The sequence below is a fragment of the Pogona vitticeps genome, chromosome 2, assembly GCF_051106095.1.
Source record: "Pogona vitticeps strain Pit_001003342236 chromosome 2, PviZW2.1, whole genome shotgun sequence".
In the NCBI taxonomy this organism is placed as follows: Eukaryota; Metazoa; Chordata; class Lepidosauria; order Squamata; family Agamidae; genus Pogona; species Pogona vitticeps.
The window spans coordinates 232,816,996-232,843,819 of NC_135784.1; the positions used below are offsets into that span (position 1 = coordinate 232,816,996).

Genomic DNA, 26,824 nt, shown 5'->3' on the forward strand with positions numbered 1-26,824 from the left:
GGCAGAACAATCCAAGAGAGTCTGTACAGGTGGGAGTCTCACAAGTGCAAGCCCATGGAAAACCACTTGAAGAACCACATAGCTAAGCAACCCCAGGAAACAAAGATAATGAAGAAACATGGCAAAAGGTTTTCCTCATACTTGCAACTGTCAGATTGACTTATGGCAGTTTTCTCCTTCCATGACTCCTAAACAATAGTCAGAATCCTATTGGTGCTTGTGTGACTTTATGTGTCTAATTGCAGCTCTCTGGCAAGGTGCTTGGGTGTGCCTTGGTTGCATGTTTGGACACATACACTGTGCAATCAAGGTACACTTGGCACCTTGTGAGTTAACCAGAATTATCTGTAGCAAGTTGGGCAGACCCTGCACAAACACACAATTCCAACCAATGTGTTTTCCCCAAGAAATAGAACATGCCTAATAGAAAACTATAAAACTGAAATACGAAGGAGAATGTGCTAGTTAAACTTTCCTAAAAAAAAGGTTTACACACAAACGTCCAATGCAAAAATGTAAAGTAAAAATAAAGAGTTGGTAATATGCCTGCTCCCCCCCTTAAAGCATGTGTCAATAGAGAATATTGCTCCCCATGAGAGGAATAGCAGAAGCACAAGCAGAACTAGAATTCTGACTACTTCTGAAGAGTGTACCTAAGGTTTAGCTTGATGCAAGTATAGAATTAATTTCACAGAGCATTTACTAGAGAAGTACTGGGGTGGTAGTTGTGAGCAGCCTACAAAGATGCAGGTAGTTATCTAAAAATAGTTTCCAGTTGTCCTGGGACGTACAGATAACCCCTTAAAAGCCGTTCAGCTCCAAAAAAATCTATTCCTGACGTTGTTTCAGCAGTTCTAACTCTGCAAATGTTCTAACAGGTTTACTCTAGAGTAAACATACTTGTTCTTCTTCATGGCCTATGTGAATGCACACAATTGGGTTGTTCTGCACCTGCGCAGGCCAACCCAATTGTGTGAATTCACAGAGGACCACTAGAAGAACCATGGTTACAGGTAAGTAACCTCTCTTTTCAACTTTTCAGAAGTCAAACTACATTAACATAGTTACTGCATAATAATCTTGATGGTTTCATGAATGCTACACAATTGGAAGGCAAAAATGATGAAACTAAGTCTGTCCTACTTTGGGGGTACCTCCTGCGAAGGCAAGATTTTCTGGAAAATACAATAATGCTGGGAAAGGTAAAAGGCAGCAGGAAAAGAAAAAGACTGAATATAAGACTGACTCTTTAAAAGAGATTGCACAGGCTTGAGTTTGTAAGAACTGAGCGTGACTGTTGAGGACAGAATATTTTGGAGACTGCTTATTATAAGGTTGGACATGGGACAGATTGGATTTGTCTTCAGTGTTGAAGGGACTGTCACTCTCGAATTGGCCTTCTCAGCCACACTAGACGCTGTTCCAAGACCTCCCATACAGAGCATGTTATCATAATCTCTCGAGACTGAAAGATGCCTACTACTATTATAAGGTTAACATGACGTTGTAGGTGACTTGATGGCACTTACCAACAACAACATAATTAAGATTAAAACAATTTACAGATTTACTGATATGTTGAAATATTTGAAAGAGAAATGAATGGCAGCTTTCTGCAAAAATGAGAGTGGCTAGAATGGGAATTCTTGGGGGGAATTCTCTCCCCAATATGGATGTAAAGGTTTATGGAATTCTGGATGGTTGAAATAGCTCAATGGGAAGAAAATCTTCCAAAAAAAAAAAAAAAAAAAAATCGGGAGTCTCAACTGTGAGCAATGCCTTTTAAAGGTATGTTTTTATTGTTGCAAATTTTACAGACATCAGCACTCTGTTAAAGGAATGTAGCACATGTAAATACATCACAACAAAACAGAGGCCAACAAAAATAGAGTAAAAAACAAAAGAAATCCCCCAAACCACTGCAGTTGTATTACAGAGAAAGGGGGGGGAGACACCTGTGACGAGAGTCTGAAATATTACATTCAGTAGGTGTGCAGTATCAACATTCCTGGCCCACATTTATATATATATATATATTTATATTTATATAGAGCTCATCAAGTTTAGTGTTTACAAAGAACAATATTGTTACAAATACAATACCATATTTCTTCAATGCTTTTCAATAATTTCTATTCACTTTCTTTACAGAACAATAGTACAATTTAGTATTCTTTAGTACTGTGCTCTCTTTTTTTGTATATACACGCACGCATACTTGTCATCTTCCAACAAAGATCTCTTTTTATTCCTGGAAGTACAAAGAACTCCCCTCCCTATCCCCAAAAGCCCTGCACTTGGAAAATTGCGAAACATATTGCAAATTATAATGTAATTCAGACGTACACACCAAAAAATGGTAAACGGCGAGGCAATTTCAATCTTATTGTAAACATGGTAGAATTTAATAAAATATACAAATAGGCAACTGTCATACTTGCTGGATTTTTATGAACCGGAACAACTGTAAATTGTTCCTTTGATCCCATAGAAAATGTTACGGCTTCTATAGTTAAGTATTCAAAACATCAATTTTCAAGCTAACGTATCACCTTTCAGTTTATATTGTTGTTACAGTTCTATTCTGGAAATTGGTTCACAAGATAGATTTCCCTGATGCACATACAGCACTTCAACTGTCAATGATTCATCTGAATGGTGGTGTGTGTAAGTAATCATTTCTTGGACTGATCTCTGTGACTTCAAGAGCTGTTTCCCCCAGCTTCTGCAAACCTGAGGATCAGTGCAACTGAATTCTTGACTCACTGCCCCTTCCCTGGCAATATGTGTGCATACTGTGAAGAGTCTGAACCAGCCCATATTCATCAACTACAGAGACCATCTGTTCAAGTAACAAGAAACAGTACAGAAGAGATATGGACATTGATGGAGTTATTCATACAGAGTATATTCATCTGAAAAAGTTAATGGTGACTGCAGTTGAGAACATGCCCCAAGTTAATACAAGCATTTGTTTGCTAGATTTTTAAAAAAATATGTATCGTATTCTCATTTGTATTTATCCTGATCAATCTCATGGAAGTCTGTGAACAGAAGCCTCTATAGAGCAAACCTGAAATGCAAGTAAATTCTCTTCTTGGAGTAAAAAAAAATTGCAAGTGCTTTGACTTCTTCATTTAGACAATTTCTGGGAAATCTGGTCTGTATACAGAAACAGAAGAGATGCAGAATAGAAGGACACTGTTGATCGAGTGAAGAAGAAAGGAAGAAATAGAGATAATGAAGTCACGGTGTATCTCTGATGGAAAGAAAGCTACAGATTTGAGAGTAGTAAGATGAAATGGAGTATGTTGTCTAATATAAACTATATATAGTACACACTGTATAAAAATGAATACTACGCATACACATATGGGAACTTTACTTGTGTGGTCTTTTGTAAAGCAGGTGTCTATTAAAATTCACTGTATTGGATGTTCTCAGTCTAGGTAACGTGAGATTTAAAACTAATATAAAATATAGGAGCTCTAGACAGGTATACAACCCGTTTGCTTGAGGCACAGAGATCATAATGAGGTATCTCTATTATTTAACAGGGTAGTTCTGCAATGTTTTTAAATGGAATATAATAATTTCTTATGTCACTACTACTTTATTCAAAGTCAAAAGAGGTTGGCTTCTTTTTCCTAATTTATTTTAGATGTGAAAATTCAATTGCCACTGATTAGCTTCAGTCTAACTAGAAAAAGAGGAGAGGGACAGAAACACATATAATAAGTTAAAACCCTATGTGTGAGTAGGCATATTTTCAAAGAACCTTTTGTTCATTCTTCTCTTACTGCATCTGTATCACATCTAAATAATTTGAATAGGTACTGGATTTAAGTAAAGTAATTAAGCACATAAATCTATCTTCTTAAAGGGTCCACTTAATCTTGTTTTGTTCTTTAAAAATTGCAACCTTTTAAAATATTCAATTGTTACATGTCTTTTCATACATGAAGCTACTTGGTTTGCTGACCAGGTTCATACCCGCTGAGGTTAAATACATTGATCAAACTCGACAGCTCAGTGGCTGTCAATCTGAAGTCACACCGAAACAAGTACAGCTGATCCTGTGCAGAGTTACTGCCCACTGACTACAGAGGGTACAGGTGTACCAAGGACGGGGTTGCAGAGCTGGTCTGACTGGAACATACTATTTTACCTACTGCATATTGTTTCTCTGTTGCCAAAAGATAGGCAATATGATCTAATCATCTACAAGTCTTTTGCAAATAAAGAATTGACGCTCCTATTTTCTCAGGTCCTATGATGCATGAGGTCTGGAACACCTAGGTGCTACAGTAACATTATGCCTCCCTAACAATGTGCTCGCATCACAGCCACGGTAAGCAGTTCAAGGTTCTATTATAGTAGGAGCCCCTCATCCTCTTAAGAGTTCTTAAGTTTCTTGTAGGGAGTGGGATTCACATGCATTCACACACTAACACTCATGCAGGGCATGAAGTCCCAAGGAATACACCATCACGTATCTATGCAAAGTGTGTGCAATGCACATCCATGCAACATGCAAACACCCAACCCCTTCCCTTGCTACACCAGTGTTGCCCTCATTATTCCTTATTTACTTTTTTCCTACCCCCTACACAAATATTAAACAGGTTTCAGAAAGATAACTAAGTTAAGTTTGTCACAGCAAAACCAACAGAGAATACTGGGACACCTTAAAGGTCAAGACATATATTGTGACTTGTGAGTGAATTTTTCCTGGGGCCCAAACCCCACAAAGTTCTGCCATAATAAATGTGTACGTGTTTAAGGTGCCACAGGACCTAGGCTTTTGTTTGCAAAATAGTTTTACTACAAATACTACAATCAGCTGACCTGCTGTTTAAATACCATTACCAAAACTTTTTGGAATATTCTTTCATTGCACAAGCATCTACAGTAACTCAACATACTCTCTTAGCATCCCATGTGTGGGATTAACTTTACATATATTTATATATATATTTATATTTATATATATATATTCATATATTACAAAATAAATTAAACCTTCCACTATTCTAATAAGGTCCAAAATGAAAGAGATTTTGTCCTTTTTTAAAAAAAATCAAATACACACATTTGAACCAAAGATATGTTAAAAATAAACTGGCTCAGAATAATGAAACAATCTTAAACTTGTATGCAGACTGTAAAAAAAAGCCATACAGTTTTCAAATGTGACATATTAGCTCACATACATAAATATATTTCCAAAATTTTAAAAAAAGAAAGTTAAGATTTGACAGTGTTCCTCCTCACTCCTATACTGTTTCTGTTTGATATTTTCAATTTTATCAAGCAAACTTGGAGAAAAAGAGGGAATAAAAAAGCTATTTGCCAAACAACCCAAGCTGCATCTAAAAAAATCAAGGACTCTTGGAAAAGAAGGAAGGAAAGGCTTAGATCCCAGGGAGGAAAATTCTAAAAACACATCTCCCTCAGACTATGCATATTTTAATTCTAGAGTCTTTTCTTCATGAGATAGAATGTCTCACTAACAGGCTCCCAATACACAGACACCCAGCAACACTGGGAGAGCAGAGCCCACCTGAAAGGTGGGTTATCCAATTGTCCTTTTCGAATTTAACGACTTCTCAGAGCAAAATTATCCCTTTGTTGCTTTCCTAGCATAAATATTAGAGCAACGTCCTAGGATAAACAGATCAATATCTTGTTTTATTACTCCCAGCTTAGAATCCCATTTTGATAAAAAGAGCTTTCTCATTTATTTCCATTCAACATACATATTTCCCATCTTAGCAGACACAAAAGCATAAAATGACAATGATCTAGCCTGAATGCTTGTGCGTGTGTGTTAGAAAAAAAATCTTGGTTATTTTTCTGCTCAGTGAAGAATCACACAAACTCTAGTAAGTAAAAAGGTGCAACCCAAAATGTCATCTTGCACACAGAGGAATGAGGAAAAGTGAGTAAAAAGAGCAAGAGAAATGTTGCTGCAAACACCAAAATGCAGCACAAGAAAACACTACAAATGAAAAATGTCTTCCATTAGCAGCAGAATTAACTTCAGATGTAAACTGGCTGTTCCTGTGCAGTCAAGAGTCTGTACATGGCAGCTGGCATGGTCTTCATGTGAATCTGAAAGAAGGAAACAAATACTGAGTTTTTGTTCCCAAGATAATAACAAAAAGTTGCACATTTTATGTTTTGGGATGCAGAGTTTCTTTTCTGCAAACAGGACAGTTTCTTTATCATCTTCTGTTTCTACTGCGAAAGAAACTTGAGCAGACAATCCCACAAATATAAAAGCAAATTGAGCAGTACAAACTAGGATGTGGCAATAAACATATACATACATTTCAAGTCAACATTTTAAAAAATACCAGTTATAAACCATCTAACATTCATAAGCAGTAATATACCAACAAAAACATACAGTTCCTTCCACTGCTCCAGTAATGTAATACAGTACTTGTGAAGTTGGTATTTTATATGTAAAGAATGCTAAAAGAACAGTAGTGTAAAATACTGCAATCCTGAAAATATACACTGCACTTAAGAAAATTAGGTTTGAACAGCAACGTACTATGGGAATTCTTTCCTAGTAAGCTAGCACCTGCACATGGATGTGTAAACACTGATAAGAAAATCAAAATGTCAATAGAAGTCCTACACATAATGAAACTCCTAGAGTACTGTGATACAGTTGTAATGAATTGGTAACTCCCAGATTCCTTTACCAACATTCTGTTCTTAGCAAAGTTGTACCAAAGAAGTTCACTAGGGTAGTAATTAGTTCACATACTAGTCTATTGCTGTAGCAGGTATTCCAGGAAACAAGTCAAAACTTAAAGATAAGTTGTTTTTTTCAGGAGTTTGCAAAAATAGTAAAAGGAATGTAGATTTCCTTGGAAAATTTAAGTAAGGTACGTTAGTATGTTAATTTGATGTCCCAGAAGACCTCAGATGTTGACAACTGAAGAGATAAATAAATCAAAAAGATGCAAAATCCAGATAAAAAGACAGCTGAGGCAAGGAGCACAGGATGGGAGGAGAGCACCTGCAGAGGGGATGAAACTGCTGGGGCTTAAGAATTTTTATAATGCTTGATATGCTTATGTAACTGCTTATGCTTTAGTAATTAAGATACTAAAATAGATGTGACTTAAAGAGATACTTCAAGTTTAGTTACTATGCTTTGGTAATTATTACATTTTCATAGGTACAGTGGTGCCTCGCACAGTGACGATAATCGGTGCAGCAAAAATCGCTGCAAAGCGATTTTGTCACTATGTGATATTAAAAAGCCCTTAGGAATGCACTGAAACCCCTTCAATGCGTTTCTATGGGCTTCAGACTCACTTTTAAGCGAAAATCCTCCATATGGCGGCCATTTTCGCTGCCCGGTAAGCGAGGAATCCGTCCCAGAAAACAGCGGGCGGCCATTTTTTTACCCGGTGGCCATTTTGGAACCGCCAATCAGCTGTTTAAAAATCATCGCTTTGCGATGATCAGTAAGCGAAACAGGGTACCGATCATCGCAAAGCGATTTTTTCCCATTTAAAACATGAATGTCCTGGACCATTATCCTGTTATTAGTCACAAACAGAAAATACTCACTGACACAATGGGATTTACTTTAGTAAAAATCTTATTGACTTACTCTTCATCAACTGATTTAATGGGTCTGCTTTTTTTTTTTTTTTTTTTTGGAACTAGCAATAGGATACAGGCCCTTATGCTGGCCTGTAATCTAACTTGGATGAGTCATAATTAAATAAAAATTAATATAACGAATGAACAAATTAAGAGAACAACATAATCCACCTTTTTAACACTAGTGTTATGGTGTCTAGAATACTGGATCTAGGAGATCTAAATTCAAAGCTCTGTACTTTCTAAGTTGCCCTACTTCTTAACCTAACTTTCTGTATTGCATGATCAAATGCAAGCCCTGAATTGCTTGGAGGAAAGGCAAGATACAATAGCAGTCAATGCTAGTGCCCTGCTGCCCATCAAGAGGTCCCAAATCTTGACCAAAGTGCTACAAAGCCGCTCAACATAGCAAAACTTTCCTGCCCACCTTTGCCTATTTTTCAGGTGATGGCCAGAAAAACACAATAAAGCCAACACTTCATTAGAGGAAGACTTGAGAATTACCAACTCCTACCTCACCAACAGCATTTGAGAGAATGTGAACAATCTTTTCATGAGGTGTTGCTACGACACTTTGCCCATTTATTTCAATAATTCGGTGACCCACTCGTACTCCTCCTCGTTCTGCAATCCCTCCTCGCATAAGGCTACAGATCTGGAAAGGCAACAGGGATAACATAGAATGCTGGGTGCTGAAAATGTAAAACGGCAAACGCTTAGGTTAGACAAAGGCTAGGAAATCCATAGCCCTGCAAGTCTTCTTGGATTCTCAATTCTCATTAGCCATAGCCTGCCAGGATAAGGGTAAAGGATGATGGCAGCAGTAGTTCATCAAAATCTGCAAGCCACAGGTTTGGCCACCCTCAGTGAGGTGAAGGACAGATTCACGCCCACACAGTTAATGACAATTACTTTATTAATGCAGCATCACACGGGACCCTACTTGTGTAGAACTACCACTGCAAGTAAATATTGCAGAAACTGCTGGCAGTACTTCAGAGTATTCTAACCTGGGGTAAGCAAACGTCAGAGGCCCAGGGGTTCCACATGCCTGTTCTTGGACTTTGAAGGGCATCAGCCATGCCTGCAACTCCCAATTTTTTTTCTAACTAAAATGTTATATTTTTAAAATGAAAAAAGCCTCCTTGCCAATTTTTTAAATTTAGAAATTGGGGACATGGGAGCCGGCTTCTAGAGGTCCCTCAAATCATGGCAAAACTTCCCCATGCTCCCTTCTGAGCCTTTTTTGTGGTGGCGGTGGGGAGTTCCCAGGTTTCTAGGAATGCTGCAGGCAACATGTGGTCCATGGGCCAGCAAAGTGTCCACCTATTTTAAATGGAGGCTGTTTATACCAAATATACACATCTTTGGTCAACACATTCACCAGAACAAGTGCAGCAAGCACATTCTTCTCTCCTTCCCTATAGAGATGATGTAACTGATGAGCTGAGCCAAAGGTTGTAAATACTACTTTTCTGGATTCCATCTCCCCAAATTTCCCGTTGGGCACAGCCACTGGCCAGGCTATATGGGGGATTCTGGAACTCTTCTCTGATGGTTCTTTTCCTCCAACCATTTCTACAAGAGCAAGATCACATGAACAGGGGCTCCAGCTAGGCACTGGTCTCATAATCCTCAGTATCACTGGTGTGATAGAGAAGGACCCACTGCTTTTCCAGCATGGAAAAACAGCCACACTTAACAGGAGCAGGGCACAGGGTTAGAAATCACTGCAAGGAGGATACATCTGACTCATTGCTGGGTTATAAAAAAAAATACAGTCATGGCCAAAAATACTGCCACCCTTGCAATTCTGTCAGAAAACGCAATCCTTCTCTCAGAAAATTGTTGTAGTTGCAAATGTTTTGGTACTCACTTGTTCATTTCTTTGGTTTGTATTGGAACAACACACACACAAAAAAAGAAGAAAAGTCAAACCTGATACAATCCCACCCAGAAACCCAAAAATGGACCAGTGCATTTTTGGGTTTCTGTGTGGGATTGTATCAGATTTGACTTTTCTTCTCTTTTTTTGTGTGTTGTTCCAACGCAAACCAAAGAAATGAACATGTGAGTATCAAAACACTTGCAACTGCAACAGTTTTCTGAGAGAAGGGTTGTGGAGGGTGCCCTTACAGAGCCTGAGTGTCATTGACACCATGGGAAAGGGACTTATTCTTGAGGTACACTTTTAATGTCAGGGATGATCATTGGCAGTTTTTAATGTTAACATAACCTTGAGTATTCAGATTTCTTCTTCGTACTTCTGAATAACTACAACCATGTCCTGCAGATCTAGGATTAACAGGCATGGCAAATTTTAATCCTAGTACCTCATATTTGACAAATTAATCACTGGAATGTCCTTTCCCAACATGACATCCTCCAGATATGCATGCACTCTGTGTAACCTCTCCTCTTGGACTGCATCACCTCAATTATCTAAGGTAATTTAATCAACATCTCATATATTAATCTCCACTGTTTAACTCCCCAAGTTACTTGTTCATTTACATTTTAAATTCACTATCAGGTCTTTAATTTTAATTTCCCCTAATACACAGATGGAGTCAGTATGGTATGGTGACTAGATGGTCAATCTAGGACTCAGGGGGTCTAGTTCAAATTCCTCCTCAGCCATGGAAATTTACTGGGTGGGTATATGCGCCAGTGGTAAAGCCACTCCTTGAATATACCTTGAAAACCGTATTAGGATTGCCTTAAGTCAGAAGTGATGATGGCTCAACACAAAACATGCAGAGAATGATGCTTTTTGCTGGGATTCTGTTCACACAAAGACTAAACATGTTGAAATTAACTGTCCCTTTACTATTATTTTGTTCTGACAGTAGATAGGAGTACAAATGCGACTTACTATGCCGTTCTGTACGCTGAAGCCTAGCTGATATCTGAGGTCTGGTCTTCTGATGAGTACTGTAGTTACTGGAGGACATCTCACTATATTCAGTTTAACCCTGGCTTGGTTTTTCAAACCCTTGAAAACAATACAGTAGAGAAAAATTCGTGTTATTGTCACAAATTCTGTGCTGAAGCTATACTTTACCTTAGCAGATCAACCTGATATGCATTTTGGTAACATTTTGCTTAATCTGTTCCACTTGCAATTCCAAAACTTAAAGTCTACAAATCAAAAAAACATTTTCTGAACAATTTCTTTTATGACAGTAAGAGTAAGGGAAGAATACACATTTCTAGTACTAATACTACAGTATTTACTGATGAGAAACATATGAAGAGATTAGGGAGACGGCGTGATAACTCCTGGCGAATCTGAGGCAATCTGTTCTCCAGACAGCCTTGATCACATTTATCTTGATTTTGGCAAGGTTGTTTAAAAAAAAATCTGGAAAACTCAGCCCCTGCCTTTTCATTTTCATGTAGACAGTTAATTTTTACATCATTTCAGGCTAGCATATTTTTTTCCACCTAATCTTTGCTAACTGTTCCTCTAAACATGTAACATTTTTAAAACCTGGTATAGCCAAAAACCTCACCTCCAACTAGCAAATACGTTGTGTGCATACAATTTTTATCATGGCCTTTGGAAAGACAGGAAAAAGACTTTCGCCTGAAAGCAACCCACTTACACCACAGGCCTATCTATTCATGTATTTAACCTTTCCATTTGTGGTTTGTTTTTCCTGCCAATGCCCTTACCTACTTATCAATATTCAAAAGAGTTCTATGTGAAATGATCCCCCAGAGAGCTCCAAATGGCAGGGTGCTTTTTCCACTCTCATCTTATATACACTCCCAGGCTGAGCTTGCTTCTCGTCAATCAAAGAGATGAGGAGGCAGGTGTGGGAAGCCAAGACAGTAAATAAAAATACAACCTGTCCCCGACATGAGGAAAAGGCACTCAACAGCCATCTGGCATACATGTTCATTCTTGTATACAGCTTTCATCCTGGGTGGCTGGGCCTTATTTACAACCCCATACAGTGGTGCCTCGCTTGACGAGGATAATCTGTTCCAGCAAAATCGCTGTAGAGCGAAATCCTCATCAAGCAAAATAAAAAAGCCCATTGAAATGCACTGAAAACCGTTCAATGTGTTCTAATGGGTGAAATACCTCAGAGTCCAGCGAAGATCCTCCATAGGGCAGCCATTTTCTGCTCCCTGTACAGTGAGGAATCCGTCCCAAAACACAGCAGGGAGCCATTTTGCACAGCGGGTGGCCATTTTGAAGACCCGACAATCAGCTGTTTTGATTGTCGCTAAGTGAAAAATCGGTTCCCGAAGCAGGGAACCGATCATCGTAAAGCGTTTTTTCCTATGTAAACATCGTTTTGCAATCGCTATAGCGATCGCAAAAAACCCATCGTACAGCGAAAAACCGTCATGCGGGGTAACCGTCTAGCTGTATGTGCTGCCCTATCCAGACTGAAATACCCTCTGTGCTCCCTCTGTCTGCCTACCCTTTAGCCTCTTAAAAGAAATGAAATGACATCCCAAGAACCTACAGATTATGTAAAGGATGTAAATAATTATTTGCAAATGTTTACATTCTAAGTTTAAAAAAAGAGAGGGGGGTATCTCAACATGTGGAAACTAGCATTGTGAATCTTGGTTTCTCCCTGTTCCACAGCTTTCTGTAATTTTCTGCCTCTTCTCATCTGGGATTTCCCGGCCAGCAAATGCCCTCAGTTTCTTCTCATGTAAATCCGCACATAATTTCTTGGATAATGTACAGGAACTGATGCCATTTGCTGCAGGATTCTTTATCAGCACCTGGATATGCAAAGAAATAATGGCTACAATCCTGTCTGTTCAGGAGGTAACTAGTGCTAGCAATTTTCAGTAAGGCTCCCCCTCCCCAATCCCATGGCCTCCAGCGTCTTCCCCATGATGAAAGGGATTGCATTTGGTACTTTTAGCAGAGGAGAGGTCAGAAATATTTTCAGAAAAAAATGCCAAACTGATGATGTCATCAACCTAACTCAGCACTGCTATGCAAACGGGATTTCAGCCACAGAACGTTTATTTATTTATTTATTTCATTTATTTATTTCATTTATACCCCGCCTATCTAGTCAATTATGACCACTCTAGGCGGCATATTGCCTCTGAGCACTGGTTATTATGAGCCATTGCTCATTAAGGATAGAATAGCAAATAACAAAGGTTTTCATTACCTTTCATTTTGCAGAGGCAAACCCTCTCAGTTAGTAATCATGGATCTTTTCCTTCTGACACTTCCCTTATAATGGGATTCAGTTTGTTGTCACATTATTATATTACATCACATAGCATCTATGACTATGTTACCTTTCTGACCCTCCCCCTGGGCTTCAGAACACAAGCATTTTTGCCCTTCTCATTGATTTTCTGTGCTAGTTTAAGTCTGATAGTCATGTACTCCTTGTGTCTGAAAGTATTATCCTCACTAGATTTTTGCATCTCTTTTCTGCACTGGTCCTTTTCACATTCAAGAACCAGTATAACAGCTTGAAATTGAAAAGAGAACCGAGGAGATATGAAAACTCTGTGCTGGTTAATACTTCAGGCACAAGCAGCACAAGACTGCTAAGATAAACTATGCATAGAAATTGGTGAGAAGTGCTGCTCCAAGATAACCCATAGTCTCTGTGACTCCCCACTGAACCAAAATACCAAAAATCACTGAGATTAAAAAACAATTGCTGAATACTCATTACATCTCTGATCTAGATATCCTACTAATCAAGTCAGTCAACTGATGTGAGATTTTTTTGCTCTTGTATAACATTAAAACAACCAGCATCTTTATAAACTTCTTTTGCATTAAAAGATTGTACGTTGTATATAAAACACTTGGTGTTTTGCATAAAATACAAGCAGGGTTGCACATTAATAAAAAAGCACTGTGCCATCTAGAGCTTTGCAAGTTGTTCTGAACTATGCTCCAAAGCATACAGGAAAAACAGCGCAGATGTTTTAGATTGGGTGAATATGAAATACAGTATTAATATTGAAGCAGATATCCTGTTTATTGATGCTGTCCTGTGGACTACTTGACACTACCAACGATTTTTCAAAAACTGACCCACGAACAATAGATTACAGTGGGGTCTCTACTTAAGAACTTAATCTGTATTGGAAGGTGGTTCTCAAGTTGAAAAGTTCTTATGTTGAATCTGCATTTCCCATAGGAATGCATTGAAAACCATTTAATCCGTATCTGCTCTTTTCCATCCATAGAAACTACAGTGGAACCTCTACTTAAGAATTTAATCCGTTTTGGAATGGTGTTCTTAAGTTGAAATGTTCTTAAGTTGAAGCAAAATTTCCCATAGGAATGGACTGAAAACCAATTAATCCGTTCTGGCTGTTTTTTTGTTATGTAGAGGTGCATTCGTACATTAACCAAAGCTGGTTAATACGTACTCTACCACTATGGGGAGAATTTTTTTTTAACCTAAGATGACCTAAGGTTAAAAAAAGAACAGGAAAGGTTTTTTTCCTGTTCTTATCTTGGATTTCTGTTCTCAAGTAGAAGCAAAATTTAGCAAATGGAGCTGTTCTTAAGTTGGATTGTTCTTAAGTAGGGACGTTCTTAAGTAGAGACCCCACTGTACAATAACCTAATACTGATATTTGCCAAGTATGGCCACTGATAAAATCATGTTTCAGGAGAAGGTGCAAGTGGAGCACCAATCCCAGCACAGACGGGCAAAAAGATCCTATTGTTAAAGTACTGAAATCCACACAGAGGTACAAAAGTTCCAAGAGGATCATGTTACCACTGACCAATGCAGTTTGGGTATTAGAACCAGGTCTGAAGACAAACTGAACTGGATCTAGATCAGTGGCTTCCAAGCTTGATTCCCCAAATGGTGTTTGCCCACAGAAGCTCTGGTAAGAACAGCCAAAGTTCAAGACTTCTAGAAGGCTATTGTTCAATAATGTCTGGGGACCCAACTTTGGGGACCACATACATAATTTTCAATCTCCAAAATCTTCCGGAATAGATCCACTTCCACCCACTCAAGCAGAACAAACACGCAACTGGTGGAGAGTGGATACAATTTGAAAGATCCAAAATCATGAATCTAACCACTGCCTTCTTCAAGAGAGCCAGGATTATTCCCTGTATTAATGAAGCAGTTACCAGCTCCTCAATACAACTGACAAATCCTCCTCCCTCCCAACCTGGCAATATATTCCACAGGAAAGCACAGGCGATGGAAAATCTCATCCACCATATCAACAGTCTTTAAAACCACCCCCTCTAGCGGATCAGTTCATGGTTCCTGCCAGAAAGAGAGAAAGAGAAGTGACCTCTGTGCATTTCAGTTGGCACAGGATAAAGTGGGAAGGACAAGAACCTTGAATACCACTTTGAGGGAAGGCATGATATGACTGAAATAATAAAACAAATGGTTATAGATTAATGTGAGTAGAACAGATACAAATGCACTACTGGCCCTATGGCTAATAACAAAAAGCTAGATCTGCTTTTCTCTTGAGAAGATTTATAAAGCCACGATTTACTGTATTATTTCATTTCACATCAGGCCAACTTGATAACCACCACAGATTTTTAGAAATTATGACAACCCATTGAACAAATAAGCAAGTCTCTAGTTTGCCGGCCTGACTTCATATATACATACACCAACAATTCATTTTAGAAGGAAACACATAAAGATTCAGGTAAGCTTGCATTTTGAGATGCCCATCTGTGGGCCATTCACTGCTAGGAAATATAAACTATCCCCATAACAGCTGAAAGATCTTGCAGCAAAAGCAGGATGTTGCCTATGAGACATGGTGGTATCTCTATAGCAACAATGAAAGCAGCAATGTTTCTCTAATGATTAAGAACTGAGAGAAAAAGAGCAGTAGGGTAGTTAATCATTATAAGAGCAGATAAATATAATAGCAACACAATGGCCACTGATTCCATGACCAGAGCAGGAGATCCAGAACAGTTCACGCACTAGTTCATCCCAATCCTGTAGTCACAGGGAGGCAGGAAGCAATTTATCATTGGACTCCTTTTATGGGGTGGGGAAGAGCATACACAGAAGTTCAAGTACAGTAGGCAACTGGAAAACGCTATCTCTCTTTAGCCTGCTGAAGAGTTAACAGCCTTGATCACTACATCCATTCCTTGTTGGGACATGCACAGCCAGGATCCTGTTTTACATCAAGGGCATCTTCCATACCTTTATGATACTCTGGCAAGTAGAGAGTGGTAAGCCAACCAAACTGGTCCCATTGATAGACATGATCTGGTCCCCTATGTTCAACTTTCCAGATTTCTCAGCAGGTCCTCCATGCATCATATTGGCAATGATAACAGTAGGCAAGATGGATCCCCACCCAGATTCTACAATCACCACACCCAGGATTTCTCCCTTCTGTTTCTCAATGAAAACCTGAATAGGAGGAAAAAAGAAAGGAAGAGTGATCATTTTTCTCTGTGAAATGTAGGATGCTGGACATGGCCTCCTAAGTCCCCATCTGGCAAGTATTTCTCCCTCCCATCAGCAACTAAATCAGTGAAAATGTCTGAAGACTCACTTAAAAAAATAACGTATGAATGTATTAATCACGCAGTAGTGGAGTGGAAAAAAAAGCAAAGTAGCACATTACTATTATTACTATTGTTGCTTTAGGTAAAGGTAAAGGTTCCCCTTGACATTTTTAGTCCAGTTGTGTCCGACTCTAGGGGGCGGCGCTCATCCCGCTTTTCAAGCCATAGAGCCAGCGTTTGTCCGAAGACAGTTTCCATTGTCACGTGGTCAGCTGTTTACCTTCCCACCAAGGTGGTCCCTATTTATCTACTCGCATTTACATGCTTTCGAACTGCTAGGTTGGCGAGGAGCTGGGACAAAGCGACGGGAGCTCACTCCGTTGCGTGGATTCAATCTTACGACTGCTGGTCTTCTGACCCTGCAGCACAAGCTTCTGTGGTTTAGCCCACAACATGCTTTAGATACCACCAAAATAAAGCTTTTGTCAGTTTATTCTTTAATGTGCAGTGTTCAGCATTTTATCAAGTTAAACAATGTGGTCAGAATCCTACCACCCACTGACCCCCTCCCCCATGCAAAAGGAAGTTGTGGCAGCAAGTTGCCACTCAAAACTGAGGCACTGGTTGTGTTACTGGCCTGGGCATGACTGTACTAGCAGGAACACACCCTGAAATGCAACCTACTCCTTATTAACAAGTCACAATTTGCCATTAAGATATGCATGATTTTCCTTATGCAAGTGTAAATCAGCAGTACAATTCTGGCCACTGAGGGTTTTTTCCCAGTATTCTTACCAACCTGCTATGTCTACTATGTCTACAAAAGTGAAGCTGCTGATTATATTAGCAGGCCTTTTTTGTCATATTGCACTAATGCACAGCCTGCCAAATATTTGACGGCTGCTTCTTAAACAGAGCACACAACATACGGTAAACTATCCATTTATCCAGTGCAGATAAAGCCACTGCAATCTGTTTTCTCTTTTTACAAATAATATCTGTGTGCGGACTGCTGTTCATAACTCTAGCCTTGTCTAGAGGGTGAAGAATCTGCTGCTCTCTACGGACAAAAATCATTTACAGGGATCTCTAATGAACGGATAATTGTTATTACCATTAGGTTGCCTAGAGGGATTTATTAGCTCAATGTAACTGAACATGTTTAGATTTTGATATGAAAATGTATTAAATATTAATGTTATATAGTTAAATGTCAAATGGCTGATTTTACCTGAGTCACTGTACTGATTGTATTCAGGTGTCGGTATCAAGGATTAAGATTTAATGTTGTACAGCTGTGTACATGATGAAACTTGGTGTAACAGAAAATGAAGTACTGTAATGTATTTTCTGATTGGTCACAGAACTGTACATAAGTCGTGTAAAATGAACGTCTTTATCTGCTGTAAGTCAGATCACTTTTTCCTATGCTGTGTGTTAACTTCGTGTCATGTTATGCTGCCAGAGGAATGTCTATTCTCTATGTGCATATGTAAATAGACTAATTTGTTGGTTTTACTCTCTCAGTGTCATAGTGTCATAAGTATCTCTGCTAACCAATATCTCCTTACTCTGCTGATGCTATGGGAATACACATTATAATCAAAATTCTCAACACCTACATCTTTGCAGTTTTCAGACTTAGAGAAATGGATCAGGTCATCATTGTACATGTCCTGGGTGTTGAGAAGGTCACTGTATTCTTTCTGGCTCAAGTCTTCTGGATTTATTCCATTGGCTCTCAGAAATTCCTGATAGGCCACACTAAATGCCTGGCCTATGGACTGTGCAATTAGCTGTGCCTGCAAAAATTGACAAGAAAGAAAGAAAAAAGAAAGAAAAGAAAAGAAAGAACATTAGAGCAATGACATTGGTTCATGATGGCAAATGGAAGCCAGAATAGCCATATAAAGTGGATTTTGAACAAGTGATTAGTGATAGAGGTGCAGCCACTGAATACATATGTTGGGTATGATAAATCAAACTGATTTTTTGTATGTCAGTTGCTAAACCCTTTGATTCACTAAAAACTGCAAGTAAATCAAAGCCCTAAAATGTTATATATGTCCCAAATGGGAAATAGATCACAGCCTCAGATGATCAGTCTCTTTAAAATCTATTCTTCCAGATTGCTGAGGGCTTTATAAGGGAGGTCATGGACTTTCAGGGGAGGTCTCAGAGTCAAACTAGATAGATACTATAGACGAAATATGTATTGCTTGCAATTAACCCATTTGTCCCTCCATGGTGCATTTCCCCCCCTCTAAGATAGGTACCTTAGCTATCAGACTTGCACATCAGACCATGTTTACCTTCCTCTGACCTATCCACAAAACAAAACATGTAGGGATGTGAGATGTAAGTGAGAATTATTCATGCTGGGACCAACACTGCCTCTCAATATGAGCTAAGCATATTGTCTATTGCAGTGGTTCTCAAACTGGCCTCCCCAGAGGTTCTTGAACTGCAACTCCCAGAATTCCCGGCCACCACAGCGAATGGTGAAGGCTTCTGGGAATTGCAGTCCAAGAACCTCTGGGGAGCCCAGTTTGAGACCCATTGGTCTATTGACTCTCCAGGCAGGCTCTAATGGTTTTATAAAGATCCCTGTTAGCTCACAGCACTGTTAATCTTTTCTTTCACTCTCTTTTGCCTTTTGTCTGGTATGATCTGGCCTCACAGAAGCAAGCATTCCTAACTCTACCTTTGTCCTCACTTTCCTTGTTCTCCTACTTAAATCTTGGAAGAGTTGTTTTTCTGGACAACTTCCCCAAACACCCAGTTATGCTGGCTGAGGGATTCTGAGAAATGTAGTTCAAAAGAGTAGCTTTCTTGGCTAATTCTGAAGTCTCAGCCATGCTTAGCTGACTAAAATATTGCCTTCTCTCATACCAGCTCAGGATCAGAGTTTGCCCCCGCTTTTATACCTCCATGCCTTAGCAGTTGCATCAGGTCTCCCTGGTGGTTGCACTGAAAGGGAGTTGAACAACTCTATGCTCATGTTTAATGCAGAAACAACAAAGCTCCTTACATCCTCCGATTCAAAGACATGGCAGATCATTTTGTACTGCCTCTTCCCATCCTGAGACGGATGAGATGCCTCCACGTTATCTTGGGAATTAGATCTTGGCATTCGTCTGCGAGCCATCAAGACGACTATATTCCCAATATCTGCAATGTAGGAAATGGTCCTCAGAGGATGATCCATCATAGTTTCCTGGATAAGACAAATCTTTATATTAGTGCTCTTTGTCACTAAGACACAGCAATTTAAGAACACTGGCATTCAATATATACAAACACTTACGTTTTCCAAATTAAAGGGCATTTTCATCACCTCCTACAAAAGTAAAGAAGAACAGAAGTTCCTACCTGCCAAATCTCAAGAGTCTAGCAACATGAGGTCTTTACTGATTTGTCTCACTTTGGACCAGGGCCAATTAGACAGTATATTCATGTTAAACTCAGGCATTATTACCTTGGATATTATGTTTCTGATACAGAAAAACATGCTTATTCACACTAGAGTACTACAGAACATTTCAAAAGCTAGCATATTATTCTTTGTTAAATATGGATTTATTGACCTTTTCAATAGCAAACACTGCAAAATTTTGTCAGCCTTGAAGTGGGAAATAGACTTCATGATGTGAACAAGAAGACGATAACAAAAGTAAATGCTGGCAGACCCCCTTGTAATTTGTTGGGACACAAAAGCTTATTGATTCATTTCACTTCTCATAAATTATCTAAAGCATGAGCCTTCAAATTAAGGCAAGTAAAAATGGAAATAAATAGGTGTGTGTGTGTGTGTTTGTGTTTACGCACACATGAATTAATAATACAACATCATTCCATATTGTAGAATTTGCAGTACCTGAGTGTCCGCGTTCAGCACTTTTATCCTTTGTGTGGAGATGAAAAGGTCAACTTCTGTCATGGGCTGGGATTCACCTTCCGGAGCCTGCAAGTAAAGCCAGCTTTAATTATTGCCTTTCAAAAAGCATTTGATGAGACTCCTTACATTACACAGTGTGTTAGATCACAAATCAAAAGAACATTAAGACACAATCACCAGGTGAGCAACGTAAAATTTAGTATTAGACTGCAGAAGCGAATGATAAGCAAAAAGATATGGAAAGAGACATAAGGTCTGACGTGTTTGTTAGAGAGCTCAGTCCTGTGTGTGAAAAGGTTAACCCTCAGCATTGCCCTTTATCCCTGATCATATGAATCTTTTCTCCTCAATATAAGAAAAGGGGGTTAGAGAGAAGATAGCTGAAGCACATTCTCCCCGCTCTTCTTTCAAGCAGGTTGAGCTGTACTTGATATCTCCCTAAAGTTGCTAACAATAACCTTTTTCCATCTGATGACAGTGAACAGATTCAGAGGCAGCCTGAATATCAAAGGGCCTCTGGTACTGTCCTAGATCATATTGTCCTTGCTGCCCACAAAGAATAAGATGCAAAGAGAGGAGGGCAGATTAATAATAGTGTACAAGCGGCCATCACTCCTTCCTCCAAGGAGAAGGATGTTCACTCAAACAGGGTCTCCAGTGCTGTGGCTGTGAAAATCCCCAAACTTCTCTTTTTCACCCATGCCATTCAACAGACTGTCCTTTACAATTAATTACTTCAGTATGAGGAACATAAGGATAGATTTTACCTTCCCAGTGCATGCTAGAAATACTGCTGTTACTGGAAAGGATTAAAGAATGCAAACTGCCATTCTAGTATGACAATCACTATGGTCAGACAACAGAAAGTATTACAGCACTAACCAAAAGTTAAAACACAAAAAATATGAGGGAAATATGGTGAACTAAAAAGGCACCTTAAAATTTAAGGAAAATCCCAGATTTATATGCCTTGAGTAATCTTAGATGTAATTCTATGAATACAAGAAAACATTTTTTTTTGCATCCAGCAATTCGGTAACATCCATGAATCAAACGAAATAACAAGTTAAGATAAACCATGTTAACTTTTAAAAGTGTTCCATTTAATACAATTGAATGTTTAATCTATCAGCTTCTACATGTGGGTAGTATTTCTGGGAGCAGCCTGTTATTTATTTGGTTAGCTTATTAATCATTCTACTACAATTCTAAAATGAGATGACTGATGATAAGCAACAAAGAAGTGCAAACTGGGCAACTGGTTATTAGAAATGTCAATTGATATGGGTGGTTCAAACAAATTTGAAGAAAAAGTTTGCTGGATACAGAATTTTTTAAAAATGTGAAAATGAAAATGAAGAAATAAAAAAATAAATTAAAAAACAAAAACAGGCAAACATCAAGCTGATGAGGTTGTACTGCACCTTCTTTCTGCTTTTGGCTAATTTCTGGGCCATCTGCTTAGCATGGAATAAATAAAGACAGGAGAATGGTTAGAGAAGAATTTGTAGAGACTCCAGATCAAGCAAGGATCTACAACATTAGGATTCTGACTGGCACCTAGATCCATTTTAGTTCTGTCTTATATTTTAAAGGCCACACAGATTAGGTTTTGTAAAGTAAGTCTGTAGAAATAGACATGAGAGAGATAGACATAAAAGAAGAAAACATTTTTAAAGACTGGCTATCTTCTGTATCAAGGAGATCCTGTTGTTGAAAGTAGGATAGTCTTACACTGAAAGTGTAAGAAATGTCATTTTTTAGATCAGCAGAAGTGAGAGAATAATCTAGCCCTAATACCATCATGATGCTATTATTGATCCTACCCACATCTGTTACTTAGAAACATCTCATAAAAACAATTGGCATTTTATTATGTGGAGGCAGCCTGAAACATCCTCAGCTGCATAGTTTGCCATGTAGATCCTCCTCTTACTGCAAGGAGAATCTTGGTATGCTGTAGATTACTTCTTCTGGGAAACCACAGAGTGGCTCTGTATGGAGGATGATAGTGCCCAATTCTAAGGACAACTGCTACTGAATTAAAAGTTTCCAGGTATCTGGTTATCACTAATTAGCAGCATTTGCAGCAGAGAATACACAGAGTACCAGGCCTTAATTGAGAAATTAGAATGGATGTCTGTGTAGCAGTTTTCTAAATGTGGACACTGTTGTAGACAAAACCACCATACACAAAAACAAAACCCTAATTCTTATTCAACTCTTCATCTAATAAACCTTTACCTTCACCAAATAGTAAGCATGAGTATTTTTAAATCCTCCCAGCTTCAATGTTTCAAGAAAGTGTTAACAAAAACATGTAATTGACTAATTGTTGGAAGAAAATATTGTTATAAGCCACCATGACCACTACAAATAATATGGAAGGGTGGGACACAAACGCTTAATAAATAAATACAATGAGGCAGAATGTTTTAGCTATAACTGTATGTTTCTGAGTCCTTGCCCATGAGTCAGTGAAACATTATTCATACAGGATCTGCTTATGTTAATTTTCAGATCAAATGCTTTTATTCACCTAGAGAGATGTGTCAGAACTGACTAGGATCTCTGAATGTGAATGCAGGGCATAACCTAGGGAGGACTGACTTTGGTTTATCATGGAAAGAATACAAATATGTAGGTATGGGTGAAAGTATTTCAGAGATTGAGTTTTAAGCAATGCATTGCTATCTCATCTGTTCCTTTTGTGCACAGAAACTTTGACTCTCTCTCTCTCTCTCTCTCTCTCTCTCTCTCTCTCACACACACACACACACACACACACACACACACACACACAGAGAGAGAGAGAGAGAGAGAGAGAGAGAGAGAGAGAGAGAGAGAGAGATGTCTTTATTAACATCAATAGAGGGATGAAATTTATGTTTGTGGGGCTACTTCCTTCCACTGAAGAAGATGAGAACACTGGATGTGAATACACTTTTTTAATGTACTTCACTGTTATTTTCTAATTGAGCAACATGATCTTTTGGAATCTACTTCCACAATGGGAACCAGCTCATTAGAATTACTCATAACGGACCCTACTCAATCTGCTGACCCATCAACAGTTCCCTTCAGAACTATCATGCAGTCAGTGAAAAACTTGTAGTGAACAGTCATAATAAAACTGATTTTGATTTCTAAAAAAAATGCTATAATGTCGGATAACCAATATTTATCTTATTTTTATATGGTCTACATAAACCTGATTAAGTTATGACAAGTGCTTACAGAGTAAGAAGGAAAATAACAGTATGATGATTTATCAGTAAGCAGTTGAGATAATTTCTATTGATTGAATTTTGTCTCCAATGTTTTTGACCAAATAACCCAACTATATAAAAAAGTATTTTTATCTTGGCATGTATTTAGCTATAGGGTATACTGGTCAAACATCCAGCAAAAGTTAAGCAATTTCACTATGAGAAGTCTAAGTATGTTCTCAACTCTCCCACTGAAATCAGTGAGACTTAAGAATGCTTGTTCCTTTTGTATCTAATTTGAAATAGCAATATAATTAACTAAAATTACTTCTTAAAGAGGATAAAATAATTCCTTTAAAATTAATTCTGCACCTCTAAGTCACTAAAGCACTTCAAACCTCATTAGATTTAAACCAACAGTTCTCTAATTGCTAATTATACAAAGCAGCTATCTTTGAAAGTGTCACATGTGAGAAAAAAAGTTGTGTAAGATAAAATCAAATAGAATTAATAAAGTGCTTTTATGATTTCTCTTCTAAAGTGCAAATTGTATTCCAGTAACGACAATGGTGTTAATTAGTTTAAAGGCGTATTAACACTTTTTTTGCATATAAATTTCATGTCACTGCATAGCTTATTTTTATATACTAAATGTTTATTTGTGTGTGCATCCCCCAAAGCCCATCATCTAAACAGGTCGAGGTTTTTTTGGGTACACACTAGAACTTCTGAAAATCCACTGCAAGCTTTGAAGGTAACTTTGTCGATGATGCAAGAGGCTGCCAAAAGAAGAGAACACAAACGTCATAGGATCACACGCGTGTGGGCCAAACCTCATCTTATGACAGACATCGTGCTGCTACTGTAAACTCTGCAATGTCACAACTTCCTCTCCCTCCTTGTAATATGTAGTTAACACTGGCCCTTGTCATGGACAACAGACATGGATGGCATCCATGTGGTTTAAGGAGCACCAGGACTGTGCTGCTGGCCCCACCTCCAGACCCATGACTTCCCCTGTCCCCACCGCTGTCTACACAGAGGAGGCAACCCATTCATCTAAACTTCCAAGAGAACTGGGTGACCAAGGTTCCCACAGAAAGGTCAATCTGTGCAGATGTCTTGTTCTCAGACAACTATGACTAACAGGAGAGAGTCCGCAGGAAGCTCTGCACAATCAGGGCAGGAGCAGACGCCTCTCCCAGGGTCCACTACATTTTTATGGATCCTTTTCAGACAGATGACATGTGAAGGAGACTAAGGTGAAATTGCATTACTGAACTGTGCTACCAACAGAATCGTTTTCTGTTCTGGCACCAGAACAATTTGGTTTGGTGATTATAATAGCAGTCTCTCAATACAAGCTTCAGAATGCTGAAACATTTTCATTTGGCAAGTATAAACTGAATATGGTGAGAAAAAAACTGGGGAAAAAAACACTATGAGGAGTCAGGAAACTTAATATGGGAGAACTTTTAGAAGCAGACTTATATTTGCTCCAGATACATTTTTACTCTGTATCTATCTTACGAAGTGATTCTTTGGATCAGGGACTGAACCAGTAACACATATTAATGCATGGAAATGAGGCCATGAAAATCAACAGTCTGATCCACAAGCAAGTGACGCTGGAGTATACAGGAACACAGGATGGCACCTGCTACTGACTCAGACCATCAAGCTCAGTATTATCAACTATAAATAGCAATGATTTCCCAAGGTTAGTTTCAGGCAGGATTTTTTTTCCTAGTTCCAAACTAAAGTTCCCTGGTATTCCTTGATGGACCCCCTAATCCAAGTATTAAATCACATCCAGATCTGCTTAGCTTCTGAAATCAAGTGAGATCAGATGCATTCAGGATAAGATATTGGTGTCATTCAGAGGAAATTCTGCACGGTTCATCTGGTCTCAACAGACAAATCCCAGTGTTAAGTCATCATAACCCACTTCAATTGGAAAGCTTTAGATGTAAGTAACACAACCCACAGTTGTCTTGACATGACTAAGGAATCTTAGTTTGGCATCTCAGACAGATGCACCTTTCAAGCGCTGACCTCTCTGCAACCAGATGCCCCCAAACTGCCAATGAGTCTGCGTCCATTACATTATTATGCTGTGCCTATAAGGGGAGGAGTCATGTCAGGTTCTTCCAGCAGTACAAAGGTAACTCTTCACTGCTCCATTGCTGGCCCCTTAACCTAATACCAGTGACTATAACAACAAACTATGAAATTGCACTAGCTTATTTGTGAGACACAGCATGAATTGGTAGACAAGAAATTTAATCCCTGAATTACTGTAAACTTTATACATTATACAAAATATAGTTCATTTTGTAGACTCCTGCCAACCTAGCAGTTCAAAAGCATGTAAATGCAAGTAGATAAATAGGTACCACCACGGTGGGAAGGTAACAGCGTTCCATGTCTAGTCGTCCATGTGACCAAGGAAACTGTCTATGGACAAACGCTGGCTCTACACTTGGAGACGGGGATGAGCACTGCCCCCTAGAGTGGGACTCGACTGAATTAAATGTCAAGGGGAACCTTTACCTATATTTTGTAGAACACAGTCCATTGTCTAAAACTATTTTTGTTTTTTAAAAAAGACAAATATACAGCTCTATAATTTTTTTATAAATGTTGGATTTGCTAATTACTATAAATATTTAAAATTTAACCTATACTTTTTATAACAGGGGAATAAATAATCAAATTATCAAAAGATTAGCATTTTCCTTCTTTCCTTGCATAAGAAGTTTTTACTGACCACTCTAGCACTATCATGTATATTTGATTTATGGTTTGATGTATATTGTCGTCTTGTCTTATACTTGCTGTGCATAACCTTAGATGGCCGGATCACAATCCAGTATAATGTCTAAATCAGTGGTTCCAAACTTTGAGTCCCCAAATGTTCTTGGACTAAATCTCCCAGATGCCTTCACCACTAGCTGTGCTGGCCAGGATTTTTGGGAGTTACAGTCCAAAAATATCCTAGGAGCCAAGGCTGGGAACCACTGGTCTAGATGGTCCTACTCTCTAACCACGCCTTTCCCATCAACTCCCTCCACCACTGGCTTGTCAGATGTGCACAAAGGTAGGCATACAGTGCTGCATGTACACATTTCTGCACATAGCAAATGAAACGGATGACCTGTAAAGTATTCAGAAGAGGTGCTAATATGTGACTTTCCCCAGAGACCCTTTATAATGCAATCCAACATTGTAGCACTTTGCTCATACAAAATGAAAGCAACTACTGTAAACAAACACATTCTTGAGTCTAATCACAAAACTGTGATTGGAATTTCAGAAGAGTATTGAGGCATGCATCAACACAGGCAGACAGGAAGACTGATTTCTCACCTTGATTCGGCTCACAGCTTCCTGAGCCTGCATCATTCTCACATTCTTCGATGGAGTTTTATCCGACAGAAGCTGAGTAGAGCCAAGGTAATTGGCAGCAAATATTATTCCATCAATTAAATCTTCAGGATCGCAGGGCCCGGGAACTGTAGTACAGAAAAATTGAATTATTGCGCAGTGCTACCAATGGGAAAGAGACAAAACACGACACTACACTTGCCGCTGTGTTAAGGC

General features: G+C 38.7%; 1 protein-coding gene across 4 annotated transcripts in view; it reads right to left on the reverse strand.

Annotated features, from left to right (window-relative positions):
• Nucleotides 1-1,767: 1,767 nt before the first annotated feature.
• Nucleotides 1,768-26,824, reverse strand: part of APBA1 (amyloid beta precursor protein binding family A member 1) — a 54,522-nt gene continuing 29,465 nt past the window's right edge. For 2 of the 4 annotated variants that reach the window (XM_072992184.2, XM_078385067.1), the window contains 9 exons: nt 26,591-26,736; nt 21,437-21,469; nt 19,992-20,078; nt 19,146-19,331; nt 17,737-17,916; nt 15,804-16,016; nt 10,508-10,627; nt 8,147-8,287; nt 1,768-6,114 (listed from right to left, as the gene is read on the reverse strand). In XM_072992184.2, the coding sequence (XP_072848285.1) occupies nt 6,043-6,114; nt 8,147-8,287; nt 10,508-10,627; nt 15,804-16,016; nt 17,737-17,916; nt 19,146-19,331; nt 19,992-20,078; nt 21,437-21,469; nt 26,591-26,736 (1,178 nt within the window). In that variant the 3' untranslated portion in view covers nt 1,768-6,042. The remainder of the gene's footprint in view (nt 6,115-8,146; nt 8,288-10,507; nt 10,628-15,803; nt 16,017-17,736; nt 17,917-19,145; nt 19,332-19,991; nt 20,079-21,436; nt 21,470-26,590; nt 26,737-26,824) is intronic. The other 2 variants (XM_078385068.1, XM_072992185.2) reach the window with 1 other exon arrangement.